Source organism: Rosa chinensis, chromosome 3, assembly GCF_002994745.2.
Source record: "Rosa chinensis cultivar Old Blush chromosome 3, RchiOBHm-V2, whole genome shotgun sequence".
NCBI classification, from domain to species: Eukaryota; Viridiplantae; Streptophyta; class Magnoliopsida; order Rosales; family Rosaceae; genus Rosa; species Rosa chinensis.
In genome coordinates, this window is record NC_037090.1 from 14,461,343 (window position 1) to 14,481,254 (window position 19,912).

A 19,912-nucleotide genomic window follows, 5' to 3' on the forward strand; every position below is an offset into this window, starting at 1 on the left:
TAAGGTATTCCCTTTCATATTTTTGGCCGTCCATAACTCGATTAGAAATAACTTGGTCAAGACCACCACTTTTTAATGTTAAGACAAAAAGAATATCGAGACGAAATGAATGAAAATATCTTAATTTTTGAAATTAAATCTAAGAGTGAGTGATCATAAAATTTTTGATCAGGTGACCGTGTGATCATTGCTGCATATCGATACACCATTATGATGCACGTCACTGAAACACGTCATATTGATAGATAATTTTGGTAACAAGTTAATATTTTTATGATACACGTCTTTGAAATGGTTAAATGAGTAAGTAAGTGTTGACTCAATATGCATTATAACAGATGATTGAAATCTACACTCTCTATTTTACAATTCATTTATGTTCTATTTTCTAGTATCTTAATTCTTAAATTTTATTTTTTTGTAAGAATTTTAACTAAAAAAACGAGTGTGGATTGCATATTAGAAAGTGTGAATTTCCATTATCGTTACAATAAACACTTTATTGATAATATTACACTATATAATAAAAAAGAGTAAGATACAAAGTTTGAACAAATATGTTCAAATTGATTTCGAGAAAAGTATTATCCATTTTTTTTTTAACACTATAATTATGTATGATACCTTTTTAATTCAAAATAGAGATTCAATTGCTCTCAAGCGATGATCAAAGGGCATAAAGTTTACTCTCTTCTTGTGTGTGTAATCTAGTACATGCTTAATAAGCATAAGATAACAAACTATATCAAATCATTTTACTACACGGTTAAGTCACGTTTTACGTTTATACCTAAAAGGCAGAGTTTTGGGGTCTGAGGTGGCGCCAAGTCTGTGGAAAGCGGGAAGAATTTACACAAGGGCAGTCTCATCACCCTCTCAAAAGCCCGGCCACGTGGAGTATCCCAGGGGCATATCGGGAAACTAACGGAAGCATCTGGTAAGCCCCGTGCCGTCTAAATCAAAGACACCCCCGTCCAACCAGATAAGCATTCAGATCAGTATCATCATCACCTGGGAAATTTCCGAATCATCGGAAATTGGAAAGGGCGCCATTTGATGCCGATAACCGATGCCGCCGAAGCAGCAATCGAAGGCCGATTTGGCAAAGAAGCAGAAGATCGTAGAGGACAAGACCTTCGGGCTCAAGAACAAGAATAAGAGCAAGAATGTCCAGAAGTACGTCCAGACTCTCAAGCAGTCCGTCCAGCCCAAGCCTGATCTCTCCAAAACCGCTGCTAAGGTTCCATTTCCCCTTCAACTTTTTTTTTTTTTTTTTCATATTTAATTTCTTGGTTAATTAGCTTAATGATGGATTTGTGTTTTTAATTTCTAACTCCGTTTGCGGTTTGATCTCCGTCACGATCGAAACGTTTCTTGTTTTCGTCCGAAACGCGAAACGTTTTGAGATTGAAATTAGCAATACGCGCGCCATTTTTTATTTTTCCAGAAAATACACACCAGTCTAGGGCTTGAACAGATCAGCTAGGGCAAATCTCTCAATCAATTAAGTGGAAGACGGGAGAACGAGGAAGAGAGCTAGGGTGATGAGAATTTAGGTGTGGAATTTGGGACTGGGAGTGATCTGAGAGGTCAGCATGGTCCATTTTCAGACCCAAAAAAACCAAAGAGGAAGCCTCATCTAGTGGGGCCTGAATTTGACGCTGAGTATGATGTCAGGGGAATCCCCTGTATCACTGTTTTCAGAGAAAACCATTGAGGCCTTGAATAAGCCGTGGTGGGAAACACTGATAATTAAGCTACTAGGGAGGTCAAGGCGGTATAGTGAGGCTCCGGAGGAGGTGGCGGCCTAAGGGTGAGCTTTTTTTAGTGGATATAGGATATAGTTTCCGACATTGTGAAGTTCAAGTTGGAAGAGGATAGAGAATGGGTTGGTGCTGAATGGGGGTCGTTGGATGGTTGGGGGTCAATATGTGACGGTTTGGAAGTGGGATCCGGACTTCTCAGCTGCAGAGGAAGCAGAGAAATCGGCTAAGGCTGTTTGGATAAGGCTAATTGGAAACTAGTAAGAATGCCTAGTATGAAAGGTATGGAGCAGATATGTTTTACATAAAAGTGAGGTTTGCATGTAAGGAAATGAAAAATGGTTCCAAGGAGACTGAGTTTTGGGGGGGTACCTGACACAGGTGAGATGGGAGGAACAATCTGAGACTTCATGGTACCAATAGAGTGACTATAGATGAATGAGATGAAGGGGCCTTCGTATTGATGTAGGAAAACAAAGGTGGGTTGTGGCCTTAGGATTTTGGACTTTAGATAGTAGAAGTATTAGGAAACTGGATAGATAGAGAAGAGGATGATATAGCCATATAGGATTGCTTGCAAAAGGAGAGAATGACACAGTAGATGGTAGAAAATTTAGTAATCAGGATACACTCATTTTTTTCTTTAATTTAATTTTTGGTTATTGGCCGACTCTTGTGCTGTCATGTGCATTTCTCTCTGGACCAAAAAGACCTCGTGGTTAGATTTGGCCAGCATGCTTACTGTTGGGTTTCAGTTCTGACCAAGATACTGAGAGAATTTATGTGTATGACATTGTGATAATTGACAGAAAAAGAAGGAGGAAGAGAAGGCGAAGGACAAGGAACTAAATGAGTTGTTTAAGGTTGCTATCAGTCAACCAAAAGTACCAGTTGGTAAGTAATGTTTTTTATTTTTTTGGAACCCGAAATCATTGAAATTTTTATGTGTACATCTTGTTGTTGAGACTTAGATTTGATGTGGTGCTAAATGCTTATTTGTTTAGGTGTTGATCCTAAGTCTATATTATGCGAGTTTTATAAAGCGGGGCAGTGTGCTAAAGGTTTCAAATGCAAGTTCTCACATGATTTGAATGTTCAGAGGAAAGGAGAAAAGATTGATCTTTACAGTGATAAGCGTCAAAATGGTACCATATAGAAACTTCAATTCGTTGTTGATTTCTAGGCATTTTAGATTTCCTTATGGTTTATGTTGTTCTGAGTTATATATTATCTGTTAGAAACAATGGAGGAATGGGATCAAGAAACTTTGGAGAAAGTTGTGGAGTCAAAGAGAAAAGAGTACAATATAAACAAGCCAACTGATATTGTAAGGTTTTTTCCTCCTACTTGTCTCTAATCTGTGTTCGAGTTTCCAACTTTCTACATGCTTATTGGCATAAGGATCTTCAAACCATTGATGAGCTTCCAAACATCTCATTTGCTTGCTTTCGGATGTGTACAGGTTTGTAAATACTTTTTGGAAGCAGTGGAGAAAAAACAATATGGTTGGTTTTGGGTCTGCCCCAATGGTGGTAAAGATTGCCATTACAGGCATGCTCTTCCTCCAGGATATATTCTGAAATCTCAGATGAAAGCTCTGTTGGAGGAAGAGACTGAAAAGATACCTATTGAGGAGGAGATTGAAGATCAGGTTATTCAAACAAGCCTTTCCATCAAGTTTTATATTCCAGTTTGAATGTCTGGTCTGAATGCCTTTCACTTTATCCTTGTTTTCATTCGTTCATCCATAATATGTAACTAATTATGTGCTGTTTTTTGGTGTTAGCGTGCTAGGTTGAAAACTTCGACTCCAATGACTCCTGAGTTGTTCATGCAATGGAAGAAGAAAAAGATAGCAGAAAGAGATGCTGGCTTGGCTTCAAAAATGGCAGAGCGGGCTAAGAATGACTGTATGAGGTGTTTCCCCTCTCTATCTCAAACCTCCTTCCCCTCTAGGAAGAAGATGTTACATAAAGAGAAAATGGATTTAATGTGAACAATCTTGTTTCAAAATGGAGGGAATTCTATTTGGCTACTACAGATAGTTGCTAATAATGTTATACTTTTCATTCCATCGCAGTGGTCGTGAACTGTTTTTGTCAGATTCAACCTTATTTGTGGATGATGCTGAGGCATCTGAGAAGTATCAAAGAGAGAAGGAATCTGAAGTTGCTGAAAAGAAGGTACCCACTGAACTTGCTTTCTCAAAACTCTCGCTCTCTATGTTATTGCACTGGGTGGAGTGTTATGACATGGAACTAATAGTGCCTATGCGTAAGCTCGAATCTAGTTAGAAGCTTTAAACTAACTGTTCTACACTCCGCATGATTGCCAAAAGATATAAATGAGAGATTCCGGTTAATTTAATTCAATTACTATTTACATTGTTCCTTAGACATGGTAATGTGTTATGTGTGGCTAGAACTGAATTGGATGAACTATTTGTTAATTGTTGTACTCTTATATTCTGTTGTTTATCTTCAGGTTAGTAACAATGCTAATGGAGGTGGGCCAAATGTTGCTGATGGTGATGCCAAAGCTACCAACATGGATGACAGTGTTGAAGATGACGACTTGGACATAAATGAGTTAAACGAGTTGGAAGCAAGCTTATCAAAGGTAACAATTCAAGAGCCAGGCACTAGTGCTTAAGCCGAAGAGAGGCAGCCCAAAGTCTGCATACTTCCCGAGTGTGGACTCCATATTATTTTCTGTACACTTGTAGCCCTTAAATCATAGCACCTCCCCATCGATTACCTACTATCCTCATGTATCTATTTTCAGTGGTGGATTTCCTCTTACAAAAATCATTGTTTTGTAACTTGAGCATATTAGGAATGCATTCGCTAGAAATGTTTCTTTTGGTTTATGCTAGTGTACCTGGTCTTGTTCTTCCAGAATCATGATACTGATCTTTCTGATATTGTGGATATGGTCTTGGGCAGTGAATCTTACAGCTTCACCATGCAGTCCGCCCTTGAGAATGGGGTCGTTAGACGTGGTATGAATTATGTTATACGTTTTGGACATATGGGTTTTCGACCGTAAACTGAAGTGACAAATCTCAATATGACCACCTTTTCTATTTCGTAAACGCAGAGATATGTTCTCACACCAGGACTGGCATTGCCCTGGGACAGCTCTTCTATCTAGGCCTTCCCTGTTAGTATGACAGTTTCATTATTGTTACCATTTAAGTTGAGGTGTGTGTTGACCCGGTAGAATATTATTCTTGATTCCCGATTAGAGTTCGACTCTTCTAACATTTTCCTCAAGAAACAGGTCAAAGGGCAAATATCATTGTACTACAAAAGACTGGATACAGCATTTTCTGTCGGCTGCAATGCCCTAATAAGGTGACCAACATGAAGACATAATACCTAACCCACCACGAATGGATATATAAATCCAAAAGAAACCTGCCTAATGATATGAGAAAAAACGTTCCATTGAGGGAACCAAAACACATTTCTTACTGTTTTGGTGTTCCCTTGGAGCCCTACCATTGTTACATCAAGATTTGGGCGGTGAAGCAAGCTTGCAAAAATCTAAAACTATTAAGATAAGCAGAAGCAATAAACGAACACGACGGGAATGCATAATTAAGCTTTCCAAGTCTCGCAAGGAACTCTGTCAAAAGACAACTTAACCAATCTAGAGTAACAGTGTGTTTCAAAGTCTACGAGAGTACGAGCCTCTTTTTTCTTGTTACCAGTCTAGAAGAAAGAAACTTGTAACAAACAGAGTCAGCTTTGTTAGATGCATGAACTTGGAAAAGTATTCTACCATTCTCAATTAAAAATTCATTGGTTCATATTCAATCCTTATATCCACGCCCAACAATGATATGAAATCCATTACCCTTTTGATCTCACACACATGCTGTGGTGTAACAAGACTATGATTATAAGCCAGAGGAAAAAGTGGGCACACAAAATAGACCCAACAAAGGGTCTGGATTCCATCTATGATCACTGAGGATCAATTTACACATCTTCATGATGTAATGTTCTTGAAGGATGCCACTCACACTTCAATTTTTTGTTTGCGCGTTAAACTACTAAACGTCCATATGTTTTTTTCTTTTCCTGTAAAGTGTGGGACAAAGATGCTAGATTCTTTAAGGTATGGGCACTTTGGAACGCAAAACAAGTTGATCTGAAGATTTCTACTTCTCACCGCAAGAATAAAACTTCTTAAATCAGCCGTGGAGAAAAATATCGAACCGGATAGTGTTCAACAATGGGATTGGAATGGTAGAAGTACCAACCGAACAGGACAATCATTGGTGGCTTAAAAAATCCCATCTCCAGTGCTGGTTCTAAAGCTAAATGATTATGTATAAGTAAGTATCTGACTATGAATAGTGCTGCTTTATTTGTCTAGTAGTTGGGATAGATAGATCGACAACATAATGAAGGGACTGTCGCTTCAACTGAAGATCGTTGCCCTGCTTTTTGGTCACAGACGCTCGCATCGAGTGGATATCGAACTATCAAGATAGTGCTCGTCTGCTCGATCATATATATGATTGCAGTATTGTACGGAGATATTGCTTATAATTGGTCGAGAAAATAAAAAAGTAAAGGAGATAAAATACACCAAATTTGTCCAGGTATTATAATGAAGGGCATCTCCTAAAGGCCAGGGCCGGTCTTGAGATTGTAGAGGCCTGAGGCAAAAAAAAATATTGTGGCCTCACTTGAGTTTCACATTTTAGCAATCAAACAATTTCATACTTCATACATAGTTCTTTGCTTCTTCCTTCTATTAGAAAGCAGATAGCGTCTTTTGCTACCGGATAGAAGTTAGGTGAGGAAAAGAAATTAAGGAATGAAAGATCTCAAGAAGATAAGATGATCTGCCATTTTCGTGCCCTGAATCAATAGGTACCAAGGGCTTAGCCCAAAATTCTAAGTGAAGGTATCCATAAACGGATTAGGAATAGGGTAGGTCAAAAGTTCGATAAGTTTTTATGTAAAAACAGAATAAGTATACAAGGTAAGCTCAAACGTAACATTGCAATACATGTTTCCTATGTTGCTGAGGTTCCATGTTTAAGCATGACGTACTCATTATAGCTCAACATCGACATTCATCAAGGGCGATCTTGTTAGCGTGAGTCATAGTTTCCTATTAGGAATAGACTACAAAGGGAATATATTGTTGTAAATACTTACCTTGTATATGTAGTGTAGTACAGTAGTACACAATAGTTCTAGTATGATTGTAATCTGTTTATATACACCACATAATGGGTTTAATTAAATATCAGACAATTCATTCTCTCAATCTTGTTATATTTGACTTGGTATCAGAGCAAAAATCCGAAAGGACTTTGTCTCTTTGTTTGTTTCAATTTTTTAGAATTGAGGAGTTTTGTCTCTTAACCACGTTGCTATTGTCGTTGTTTGTCAGCATCACTAGGGCGTCCAGCAAAGAACGACCAATCATCTTCTTCTTTGACTTCGGCGTCATCTTCTCCAGCTCATCAGACCCAGTCGTCCTCATCTCTTGCTCAGAACCTTCCAGATAGATTCCGGTTTTGTCCTCAGCCAAAAGTCACTTACTCAGATCGATCTCCGGCTTCGTCTTCAGCCAACGACCGCCGACGCTCCTCTTGCCCAGACCGGGTTCACCATTGCTTCACTCAGACCGTCCTCATCTCCCCAGACTCCCTTCGTCTTCCTCCTGTGCCGACGATCAGCCTGTCCAGTTGGTCTTCCTTCGGCTCTGCCCGTCTGCAGTTCCTCAACTCAGATCCCGTTCAGATCGCTCCGCCAACCCAGACTGCCGTTGCCATCCCTCACTCAAGTCGGCCGGATTCTTCAATTGGCAGCCCAAGTCCGACCAGGTCGACCTGATTCTTCATCTCGTCGCAACCCAGATCAATTGGACACAACTCGGTCAACTCAACCCAGTCGACTCATCATGGTCAACTTAACCCAGTCAACTCGAACAGGTTCCAAAAAAAAAAAAATTGTTATTATTTTTGGAGCCTTCTGTTCTTCTTATTTCCGCTGCATACTTTGGGGATTTGTGTGTTTTTTGCTATTGTACTATTGCAATGGGTGGTGATGACAGTCAAAATTCTAAGGATAATGAAGTCCAGAAGGTTGAGGTCTCTGTCAAGAGCTCAGAATATGGTTCTTTCTGGGGTACCAAACTCACTGGTACCAATTTCCGAACATGGAAGAATATTATGTTAGTTTATCTCCGTGGAATACACAAAATGGGGCATGTGACTGGAACAATCAAGGCTCCTAGTGAAGATGATGTGGAGGCCTATGCTAAGTGGGAAGATGATGATGGGTTTGTAATGTCAATTCTATTTCGAGCCATGACTGATGATGTGCTACAGATGGTGGAAGAATGTTAAACTGCTGAGGCGATATGGAAGACATTGGGGGATTTGTATACCAATGAGTCTGATTTTATACAGGTTCATGAATTGATGTGTAAAGCTGCTAGTATGCAACAGAATGGGCAATCAGTAGCTGTGTATATCACCAAGCTGAAGAATGTATGGGCTGAAATTGATCAGAAGCGTCCTTGCAAGATCAAGAATCAGGAAGATCTTGTGTGGTAGCAGAAGGAGAATGAGCTAGAAAGGGTTCATGTATTTCTGAGAGGGCTTGATGAGAAGCATAGCAGTGCTAAGGGAGAATTTCTCATAATGATAGACCCTCCTAGTTTGAACACGGGTTTTACATACATCCGCAAGGATGAGTCTCAGCAGGAGAGTCTCAAACATGCATAGGTTGAAGTATCTAGCCTAGCCATTCAGGCCAAGTCATCGGCACCTTTCATTCAGCAGCAGAGTTCAGCCCCACTTCATCAGCAAGGTTTCCCACAAGGCTTCACCAACCGCCCTCGTCCTCAATGTTCTTATTGCAACGACCTTGGGCATGTTCGGGAGACTTGTTGGAATTTGAACCCACACCTGAAACCTAAAAAGCAAGGTTATCGTCCTAAGGCGAAAGCAGTTGCTGTTCAATTGGTCCAAGAACCGGATTTCTATGGAGTGGTTGGCCAAGATCATCATACAGCAGGTGGAGTTACTCCTACAGCCTTTATAACTGGTCGAGGTAAAATTTGTATGGCTTTAAAGGTTTCTAACTTTGTTGGTTCTGATACATGGATTATTGATTATGGTGCCTTTGATCATATGACTTATGACAAATCATATTTTACTGAATTGTCTTCCCCACTAGTGTCCTATGTAACTAATGCCAATGGTGAGGCTTTTCATGTGTTAGGATCAGGGTCAGTTCGTATTACTCCCACCTTAGAACTTCATAATGTGTTATATGTGCCTAACCTGTCTCACCATTTGATATATGTTCCCCAGTTGACCACTGAGTCTAAATGCTCCGTCGTTGGGTGTTTACCGTGAAGCATAATGTAGATGGATCAGTGAATCAGTACAAAGCATGCCTTGTAGCAAAAGGGTTTACTCAGACGTATGGTATAGACTATGATGAAACATTTGCCTCTGTTGCCAAGATGAACACTATTCGGGTTCTGCTCTCATTTGCTGCTAGTTTAAACTGGCCACTCCGACAGTTTGATGCCAAGAATGCATTTCTTCATGGAGAGTTAGCCGAGGAAGTGTACATGAGCCTTCCACCTGGGTATGTAGTTGCTTCTCCTGGTGATTTTGTCTGTAGATTGAGAAAATCTCTATATGGTCTCAAACAGTCACCTCGTGCTTGGTTTGGAAGATTTGCACAATTCATGCGAAAAGTTGGTTACAGACATAGCAACTCAGACCATACCTTGTTCCTCAAGTATCAACAAGGGAAGGTAACAGCTCTAATTATTTATGTAGATGATATAGTAATTACTGACAATGATACTGTTGAGATGGATAGACTACAGAGACAGCTAGCCTCTGAGTTTGAGATGAAGGACTTGGGTGAACTTAAGAACTTCTTAGGGATTGAGGTAGCCAGGGGGAGAGAAGGAATCTATCTGTGCCAGAGGAAGTACGTTCTTGATTTGTTGACAGAGACAGGTTTGTTGGATTGCAAACCGGTTGATGCTCCTATTGTGCAGAACCATTGTTTAGCTGAGTATCCAGATCAAGTACTTACTGATCGAGCTCGCTATCAGAGGTTAGTTGGGCGCTTGATTTATTTAGCTCATACTAGACCAGATGTTGCATATGCAGTGAGTGTGGTGAGTCAGTTCATGCATAATCCAAGTGAGAGTCACATGGATGCTGTTATGTGGATTTTGAAATACTTAAAGTCAGCTCCAAGAAGGGGAGTACTATTTTCTAAACACAACAATATTCTTGAGGTTTATGGCTTCACAGATGCAGATTGGGCTGGAAATATTACAGACAGGAGGTCGACATCTGGTTACTTTACATTTGTGGGAGGTAATTTGGTTACATGGAAGAGTAAGAAACAGAAAGTTGTGGCACATTCTAGTGCTGAGGCTGAGTATAGAGGTATGGCTCACAGAGTGTGTGAATTGCTGTGGCTGAGAAATCTATTCCGTGATCTGGGTTTCAAACTCAAAAGTACCATGCAGTTGTATTGTGACAACAAGGCAGCTATTGACATATCACAGAATCCAGTATAGCATGATCGTACTAAGCATGTGGAGGTTGATCGTCACTTTATAAAGGAGAAGCTAGATGCCAAAATTATTAGTTTCCCTTTTGTTCCAACTGAAGAGCAACTTGCAGATATACTTACCAAAAGAGTTTCCAGGAAGGCGTTTTATGACTCACTAAGCAAGTTGGGCATGGTTGATGTATATGCACCAACTTGAGGGGGAGTGTTAGCGTGAGTCATAGTTCCCTATTAGGAATAGACTACAAGGGAATATATTATTGTAACTACTTACCTTGTATATGTAGTGTAATACAGTAGTACACAATAGTTGTAGTACGATTGTAATCTGTTTATATACACCACAGAATGGGTTTAATTAAATATCAGACAATTCATTCTCTCAATCTTGTTATATTTGACTGATCCAACGATACTAAGAGAGTAAAGATTCCCAAATTTTCATGCCTAAATGATGTGACGGCTAATGTTATCTCATTGGCGAATGCTTGCAGTTATGGTCTAGAATTTAGAATTGGGTTTTTGTCTATTTACCTCATTTCTAGGGATTTTTTTCCCACTTACCCCATTAAGGTTTTTTAATTCTCTCTTACCCAAAACACTCTAAGGAGGTCTTCCCTGATACCCCATTAACATTTTTTTAAAAAAAAAATTTTTAATACCATTTTACCCTTACCCTTTATTACTTAGAGAGAGAGAGAGAGAGAATGGAAGAGAGAGAAACAATATGAGACTTTGCCGGATTCCGGTCACCGGCCGCCCGAATCCATTCGCCAGTTGCCGGAATCCAGTCACCGTAGGTCCCCAAAAAGGTCGCAGGAAAGGTTTATTGCCCCCAATAGACGTCTATTGCCCCCCAATAGACGTCTACTTCCCCAATAATCTATTGTCCTCCAATAGACGTCTACTGCCCCCCAATAGATGGGCAATAAACCTCTATTTCCCCCCAATAGAGATCTATTGCCCTCTAATAGAACTTTCGGTTGTCGAAATAGGAACTAATCTCTTTAAATTTAGACAAATAAAACTTTAATTAAAGAAAAAAAATGAGGAGATTACATTAATTCAAAACATATATTGCCCCCCAATAGAACTTTCATTCGCCTGAATGGGAACTAATCTTTCTAAATGTAGACAAATAAACTTTGGTTAAAAGAAAAAAAACGAGGAGATTACATCAATTTAAAACGTCTATTGCCCTCCAATAACCCTTTATTACCTCTCAATAGAACATTTCTTTTTTCTCTCCTTATAGGCCTTCTGCCCCCATACTAAAACAAAAAACAAAAAAGAGAAAAGAGAAGAGAGGAGAGAGGAGATGAGGCGGAGACCATGATCAAATCAATGTGTCTCCCCGAGGAGCTCATCATCGAGATCTTCCGGCGACTTGATTGCAAGCCCAGCCACTACTCTCTCTATTTTTTTTCTTTCGACTTTGAACAACACACAAACTGCCTTTCTTCTGCGGCATGCCAACACGAGAAACTGAACCTAACTGAGCCTTTCTTCTGCATCATACAAAATCCCCAACATGTATACCAATTTCAAATCCTAGCGATACAGTAAATGAAACGGTAAGGTACCCGATTGCTCGAACCCGACCCGATTTCACTTGGCCGAATGAGCAAGCCGGCGGAGGTGTCGAGGATGTTGGCCTGCTAGAACTCGAGCTCGGTGAGCTGCTGCCCGCGGTCCATCTCGATGATGAGAGGGTCGACGAGGATGAGGAAGGTGGTGCCGAAGATCCAGACGGCCTTACCGATGCTCTTCAGCAGCTTCTTGGCAACTTAGTCGGCGTCGGAGGTGACTGGGAGATCCTAGCGATGACGTCGTCATCCTTCTTAGGGTTCCGCCGCTTCGGGAGGAAGACTTTCCTCGCTCAGCCCAGACGAAAGACGACGTGCAGCACCGTCGCTAGCTCACTGGAGCCTCCGTAGTGGAGCGAGCTGGGGTCGGAGACGTCAGGTTCGTAATCCGGCGGGAGGAGAGAGAGAGAGAGAATCGCATGGCAGTGTTGTAGTATATTAATTAAGCTGAGGGCATATTTGTCATTTTCCTTTAAATTGTGTTAATGTGAATAAAAATCATTTACTGGAAAAAGTGGGATAATTTTCCCTCATTTTGGTGCTTTGGGTCAAGAACCCTTTAGAATTTGGTTAGAGTATATAACTATCACTACTTTTTGCCTTTTTGGTTCAAATCCTAAACCCATACAGAAATACCATGACATAATCTTCTAAGGAGGAAAATCCATCCTTAATAACGTAATGTAATAAAATGGAAATGACTAAGAAGATAGAAGTTTATTATGATAAGAATAGCTAAATACACAACTTCAAAGCACACCCCCAACAGATATTGGTAATTACAAAACTTCTTATGCAATTTGAACAAGAGGGTGTCCTGAAATTATTGCTCTACTGCATATATGATGCAGCACTGCTAGCTAAGACATGGAAGAAGGTTAGGTTTCAGGAGTTGAAAGGCAGAAGACATCAATGCACTTCTGAAGCCTTTGCTGAATCCTCTGTTGCCACCTTTCTGTTGCGGCACAGTCGTCTTCCAGCTTTTGAAGCTAATCGAACCACCAACTTGGAAAACTCAGTAGCTATTTTAGCAATGATCTTGCCTCTCTTTGGAGGAAGCCTGAGCTTGATTGTGTTTGAAGGCTTGGATTTTGCAATAGATACAGCCATTGCTTTGGACTTTTCGAGTTGAAGAGAACAGAAAAAATTGAACCTATGCTTTGTTTATGTGGAATGAGACAGCTTTTATAATGTTGATGGGGAGGAAGAGAGTGAGTGCAAAACGCACGCACGAGGAAAATGCACTATTTTCTGATGTTAACGTTCACTTCCATTTAGTATTTTAATTTCAAAGCTTAGAAGAATTAACAGGGAAAAGGTTGCTTCCTCGAAGGGATTTGCATACTTAATTTGTCAATCCGTGCAAAGGGTCCACCCAAACAGATAATACTTGCAATATAAGCTTTAGTTCTCAATAAACTAGTGATGTATCTTCACAATATGATGTCAAGCAGTGGAGTCATATCATTCACAGTTCGAAACTATCAATGATCTAAGCAGGGTTAATCAGAGCATTAGCTTAATTGTGTTCAATGTACGTCACAATTCTGACATGCATTTGCAAGAGAAGATAAATTTAAGGTAACGCACTGCTTAAAATATATTTTCCACACTTGAATAAGTTAGAGCACTCGATCTAAAGTCAATTGACAATAGTTCTACAATCCCATATAATACAGATAGAATCTAATTTTACAGGGTGATGCATTCCAAATTACCGAGCAAGCATGTGGTAAGACTCGAGCCAATCATTCACAACTAAACTGGGTGGCTTGAAAAACATGTTACCACTCGACCAGACACGTAAGGTTAACCTACACTGATACTATGAAGAAGCTAGAGCATCAACCCCAAACCAATTGATATCGGATGGAGCAGCAAAACCTTACAAACTTCTATGCAAGCGCTTTACTTTCTACACTTCACACTATCTCAACATTAAGATTAGAAAGCAGAGCCGGCCCTGAGGCTGCCTCAGGCCACCAGCTTCTGGGGGGCCTCTGAAGTTTTGAGTTCCAGTATGCTTAGTATAATATATATCAACTTTGCGAGTTTGAAACAGGTTGGTTGTGTTAGTGTAGTGGTGATGTGGTCTTTGCTCTATCTTGGTAATTGGGGTTCGACTCCTCATGATGACTTTTGAGACATGAGTGTTTCCTTCTTTTGTTTTACATTTTCAGTTCATTTTTTTCTTTTATAATCTATAAACAGTAACATAATTTTTATTATATACTTTTTTCTTGATATTATTTTTATAATGGAAAAATAATTTTCTATAGTTATTTGAAAAAAAAAATTATTTAAACTTCATGTAAGGCCACATTTTAACTATCATCTCAGGACCGTACCGGCCCTATTAGAAAGATTAGGAAAACTGTACTGACAGCTGCTGCACAAAAGACTTGAATCTTAAGCAGTCAAAGTCTTTGGTCTATACCTGACCAAATGAGCTCAACAAAATTCTTGTACATAACAAGTGCTGTATCAACATCTCTGGTAATGAGTCTCCACTGTCCCCCTAAGAAAATGACTTGAGAAGCTCTTCTGGTGCAAAGAGCAGACAATTAAATCACAGATGTCCTCTTCTGGTGAAGTGAACACAAAAAAGTGGAAACCGAATTGGATCAAATCACTATAATCATCTACGTTCACCAATAATGGAGAAGCATAGAGATCAAACATGGGCGATGCGGAGATTAGGTCTGTACAGGCTTTAAATTTTAATGGCAAACTTATTGATGGGTTTATCTGCTTCTACTTAAAAGCAGAACATATAGACATAATTATCGAGTAAGAAAGCTCTTATGCTGACCACTATGGCTTATGCTCGTGTGCATTCATGGGTAACTCTCTCGTCATTCTTGTTAGCATCACAAATGGTTGGGTTTGGCTGATAGCTGTATGCAATTGAGCAGTCCTCTAAAGTCTGGTACTTCGTTAGTTTGTATGTTTTTTGGCTATGAAGAGCAGACAGGAGGAGACAGTAGAGGATTGTATTTCAACAACAGAATCAATTATGAAAGAACAAAAAGAAAAATGCATACTTTGACCAGACCCTGTAAATAAAATAAATTCAATCTTCAGAAATCTTGGCCTCAATTCCTTCAGGTCATGAGTTATCCAAGCAAGAGTTTTATATGCAAAGAACTTCTACATATAATTCGATGTCTTCTTCAACTAAAATATAAGTACTACACCACTACCAAAGAAACTAAGCCCTATTTAACTCGCGGAATGGCAAAATCAATTTCCCACAGGAAAGGAAGAGCAAAAACGAGAAGACGGATAAGTTTTGAGCGTATTTTCCCATCCAGTAGGATTCTTTCTCTCGAATTTATAGTTACAAAAAATGAAAAATAATTCTTCTCTCATTATCAAGCCTATAATCCGGAAAACAAATGAGGTCTATATATATGTTACACTATCCAGGAAATAGGAATAGAGCTTCATTGAACAGCATTTGAATGGGAGTCGTGCACTAAAAATTGGGCATACCAATGACGATTGTATGATGTTAGTATAATCACTTTGTTATTGGACATGTCAGGGACAATCTGATTCCTAAGTCCTAACAAATATCAAAGTCAAAGATAGATGCTAGGGATTGAAAGAAATTAACAACAGCTGAAGAAATAAACAAGTAGTTGGACTTACTTACATAACAAGTCACATTTAGAATTGCTTCCCCAAATAGCAGTTTCCTCATCAACAAACCATCATACATTTAGTTATTTACATAAAAATGAGGCCTTATTTTCTTGTAATACAGAAATTAACTACCTTGATGGTACAATAATGGTGTAAACCAAGAGGAAGGTGACAATTACAATGGCTCCTGCTAGAGTAAACCTTGGGCTAGTCCATAACATAAGGTTGGACCTCTCTGTCCTCTTGATGGGATCAACTTCCTCAGATGGTGGATAATCAGAAGGCCTGGGATCCCAGGTCACATACTTGTTTGGAGAGAATTTTGAGAAGAAGCTCTTCTTGTTCTTCTTTTGCTTCTTGATGTTTGACCAGGCCTTGTCCCAATCTGTTGAGAATTTATCACCTGCTCAAGTATGTGGATCAACATTGAACCATGGTGAGGTTTATGATCAGCAGCTGGTAGTACTCAGTTTAGTGATACATCAACATTAGTAATAGGCCGAATTAAGCACTAATATTAAGGCAAGTAGGTCATATATGTGCTCGGTCTCAACCCTAACCATCAGCTGACGATATATAGGTCCTCTGTTAAAGTATTAACCAGATGCTATATATTTTGCAAGAGGGGAATACATTTAACAAATTACTCCAAATTAATATAACAGGCAAAACTAAGCAATAATTCTAAGGCCGGTTAGGCAATGGTATAGGTCCTCTGTCTCACACACGCCTATGCAGTGGCAGAGCCACCTTAAGCCTTTGCGAAATGTGCTCCTTTTGATTCAAGGTAATCTCCTCTCAACTTTAAAACTAAACCAGTAAAAAAGGTGAAAAAGAATCCAGTTAGTGACTGACTAGAACCTCCATGTCTTGCTAACAAAGGAGCGCTAATAAAAAATGGAAGAGCTAGAAAAACTGGATCAAAAGACGACTTGAGTCTGACCTTCTAATGTGTTTTTTAACCCGACATACTAAGGTCCCCCCTAACAAAATTTCTCAATCCGTCAATTCCTTTACTCATCACATGCCGCTCATATGACGCATACCTAACTTTGAAAATGTACAGATACATTATTGATAATTGTCAAATTTAAGCCAATAATTATAAACATAGACGATTTTGTATGTCTCTATTTCTCTAGCCTACCCATGACATATTGCTTACACTAGAGGATATGTCATACTAACAGATTCATCGTCTCTCTAGATCACACCCTAACTTACTAGCTCTAATTACTTTAATTAATTGTAACCATATGTGCATCACTCTACGCATGATGAAGTGAGTGCTGTAACCTTAGAATTGGGAAATCCAGAATTATTAAAACACGTGCAAAACATAAGCTCGTCCTAGCATCAATGAGGTAGAAAGAAAATGTTAATTACCATTACCACTGTCACCGTTTTGCTGGGGTTCTTTGGAGCCTCTTTTGTTGCAGAAAGGTTTCAATGGCGAAGAACGAGAAGAAGAAGAAGAAGATGATGAAGGTTTGCGTTTTGGAGTGATCCAGAAAAAGTGATGAGAAGCTACGCTTCCCAGTCGAGCTTGAATATCCATCTGCTGATTCGCATCTCGCTTATTTCCAGGTGCTCTCTCCCTCACACATACCCAAACTTATCGCTCTAGGAGATTGCCTGCCTCTAATTCTCTCATGCCGTCTCTCCCTTTGACACGTGTCACTATACTCCTGCTGCAGACATACTCATATGACCAATTGACCATCTTGTTCAACTCAGCCGTAACTTATAGGTATTGTTTAGTTCGCGGATTTGAGAAATTGAGAAAGAAAATTATGTGTATCATAAACACAAGAATTGGAAGAAGTGGATTCTTTCTCACTCTTTCATTTCATTAATTACTCATTTCTCATTATATTATTGCATTACTTAAAAATTTCTTTGTAAGTTTTCAAGCAGTAGAAAGAAAAATTTATGGAAATTTTAAAAAATAAAACAAAATTTTTTATTTCCGCTAACCAAACGATATCAAATGAATTTATTACCATGTTGGCAAAACGAATGATCCAAATTTAATAATTGTTAGAGTATTTTTAGCAATGCTAGCCATTTTTGAATCAAATTTTAACTAAAGTAGTTAAAAAGTCATTTTAACTAGCCACTTTAAAATTACGTTTGCATCAATGCGCTTTATTTTAGCTAGTTTTGAATTTATATTATTTTTTAAATGAATATTAAATAGTTTAAATATATTTATAAATTACATAAAATAACTTAAAAGGAATGTTATAAATTATAGAGAGCCTCATCCCGCTCTCTATATTTAGAAGTGAGATAGCTAAAAGTAGGGGTCGTCAATGGGCAGCCCTGCCCAAAATTAATGGGCTTGGGCCGGGCAGGGCCAAAACATATATATTTTTTTATTTTTCAGGCCGAGCAGGGCCAGGCTTCTCTTAAAAATCAAGGCCCAGGGCCTTACGGGCTTTTTAGGGCCTGGCAGGGCCTGGCTTTTTTGGGTGGGCAGGGCCGAGCCCATTATATTTATATGTCATATTATCTTGTTAAAAAAATACAAAAAACTATAAAAAAAATGATGATATGTTAATGATTGAACAAAATAAAATACAAAATTAAAAAAACATATGGCCTAATGCAATAATTAGTTTAATATAACTACATAAAAATATATTAATACAAAAATTGAATGGGCTTTCGACCGGGCTTATAAGGCTAGGCCGAGCCGGTCTTTAATGGGCATATAACGGGTCAGGCCTGGGCTTTGAACCCTCCACCCTAGCCCTGCCTCGTGCCCAATGGGCAGGGCCGAGATGGGCTTTGCTGCTGGCCGGGCAGGCGCCCATGGGCTTTTAGGCCAGTGGGCCAAATGATGACCCCTAGCTAAAAGTTATAATAGAGAGTAATTTAGGAGTCTGATGCAGCTGCTAAAATAAATAAAAAGCTAAACATGCTCTCCAAAATAGCTAAGGAGCCACAATAGAGAGTCTGCTAAAGATGCTCTCAGCTACTAACCACTGCAAGTGGCCTAGTGATTCTTACTTAGTTGGATGTGCTCTCCAACCTAGGTTCGAACTCCGAAGCTGTCAGAGTGGTTAAACATTGTGTTGCAATGCACAGTTTGAGCATTTCACATGCATCGAAATGATTTATGTTGAACCTAAGAAGTTTTTGAGTTTCCCTTGACAAAGTCAAAAAAAGAATCGTTAGCTACTCATAGTGGAAAGACTTAATGATGTGGGCTTGAGAGCCCATGTGATGAAACATGAGAAGCGGGACTACCATGACCTGGTTCACCTAAACCATCCCACTGTTGCCTGCTCATCTTCGGCAGGCTGGGCTTTAGGTAAAACTCACCGAGCGGGGTCTTTCGCCACGTGTCAGAAGATCCTTTTTTAGGTAAAAAGGTAAGCCCAGTTAGGCCAATTTGCACCACAAGGTTGTGGACCAGCGTTTCACAGCCATTGGATGGCCATGTGAGTTGCCAGCTCAGCTTTTGTGAGGAACCAAACGTACAACTCGACACGATTCGGGTGGTGACTGGTGGGCCTCCTGCACTCGTACCAGTGGACACCAGGGAGCTACACGTAGCATCGCAATCTGTGGTGGGACCCTTCCGCGATTAGTTCGTAATTCATCGGCGGCGCGGGGGAACTGTTGGCGCGTGATCCCTGCAGTGCACCCCATGATCCTCTGATGGGTCAGCATCAAGTCGCGTTTAATGATATCCGTTTCCCCGGCTGGGCAATTTTCAAGCGTATTGTATGAATCAAAAATGGACCGACTGGGATCGGTTCGGAAATGGTAGAAGTACTGAGGAATTGAAACCGAAACGTATGCCCTATAATCAGTTTGGTGTTGAGGTTAAAAATTTATGAAACCGTGGTAGAACCGAACTGACTCTATCAGTTCAGTTTTTGCCAATTTTTGGTTCCTTAACAACTTATTCTACTTCCCACCTGTAATTGTTGAATCCATGACAATTTGGAGGCATCAATTTGGGAATGAGTTTGAATAAAGTGAGGGATTTCTGAGACTACGAGAGAGATTGAGAATTTGGGGTTCGGCCATGAGAATTGGGGGAACATTTTATTAGCAATTTTCAATTTTGATCAAGTTTCTGGGTCTAAATGCACTATACGATAGCCCGTAAGGACTGCACAACATTTTTTGTTAATCGACATCACACAGTATCCGCAAAGACTTTCTACACCTAAAGACTAATCCATGTCAGGGTCTTAGGGGTCATGTTAGAACATTTTCTCCCTCCTGGCCACCAATAATATATTGAGATTTAACTTCAATCAGCATCGGCGGGATTTGAACATAAGTGTGAAGGTATCAATACTGAAGGCTC

General features: G+C 39.6%; 2 protein-coding genes across 3 annotated transcripts; one reads left to right on the forward strand and one right to left on the reverse strand.

The window, feature by feature from the left end:
* Positions 1 to 952: 952 nt before the first annotated feature.
* On the forward strand, positions 953 to 4,632 carry LOC112195089 (zinc finger CCCH domain-containing protein 21). The gene is made up of 8 exons (XM_024335440.2): positions 953 to 1,240; positions 2,573 to 2,657; positions 2,768 to 2,908; positions 3,002 to 3,090; positions 3,226 to 3,414; positions 3,550 to 3,680; positions 3,844 to 3,946; positions 4,248 to 4,632. Exons 1-8 carry the CDS (start codon positions 1,070 to 1,072, stop codon positions 4,413 to 4,415), a joined length of 1,077 nt encoding a protein of 358 aa, XP_024191208.1. The 5' UTR covers positions 953 to 1,069; the 3' UTR covers positions 4,416 to 4,632.
* Positions 4,633 to 15,559: 10,927 nt separating this feature from the next.
* LOC112193345 lies at positions 15,560 to 17,271 on the reverse strand. Of its 2 annotated transcripts, none has more exons than XM_024333448.2 (2): positions 16,975 to 17,271; positions 15,560 to 15,985 (listed from the first exon to the last, which is right to left on the reverse strand). In XM_024333448.2, exons 1-2 carry the CDS (start codon positions 17,138 to 17,140, stop codon positions 15,711 to 15,713), a joined length of 441 nt encoding a protein of 146 aa, XP_024189216.1. In that variant the 5' UTR covers positions 17,141 to 17,271; the 3' UTR covers positions 15,560 to 15,710. The 2 variants fall into 2 exon arrangements, with proteins under 2 accessions (XP_024189216.1, XP_024189214.1); XM_024333446.2 differs by having other exon boundaries at positions 16,969 to 17,257.
* Positions 17,272 to 19,912: the final 2,641 nt, after the last annotated feature.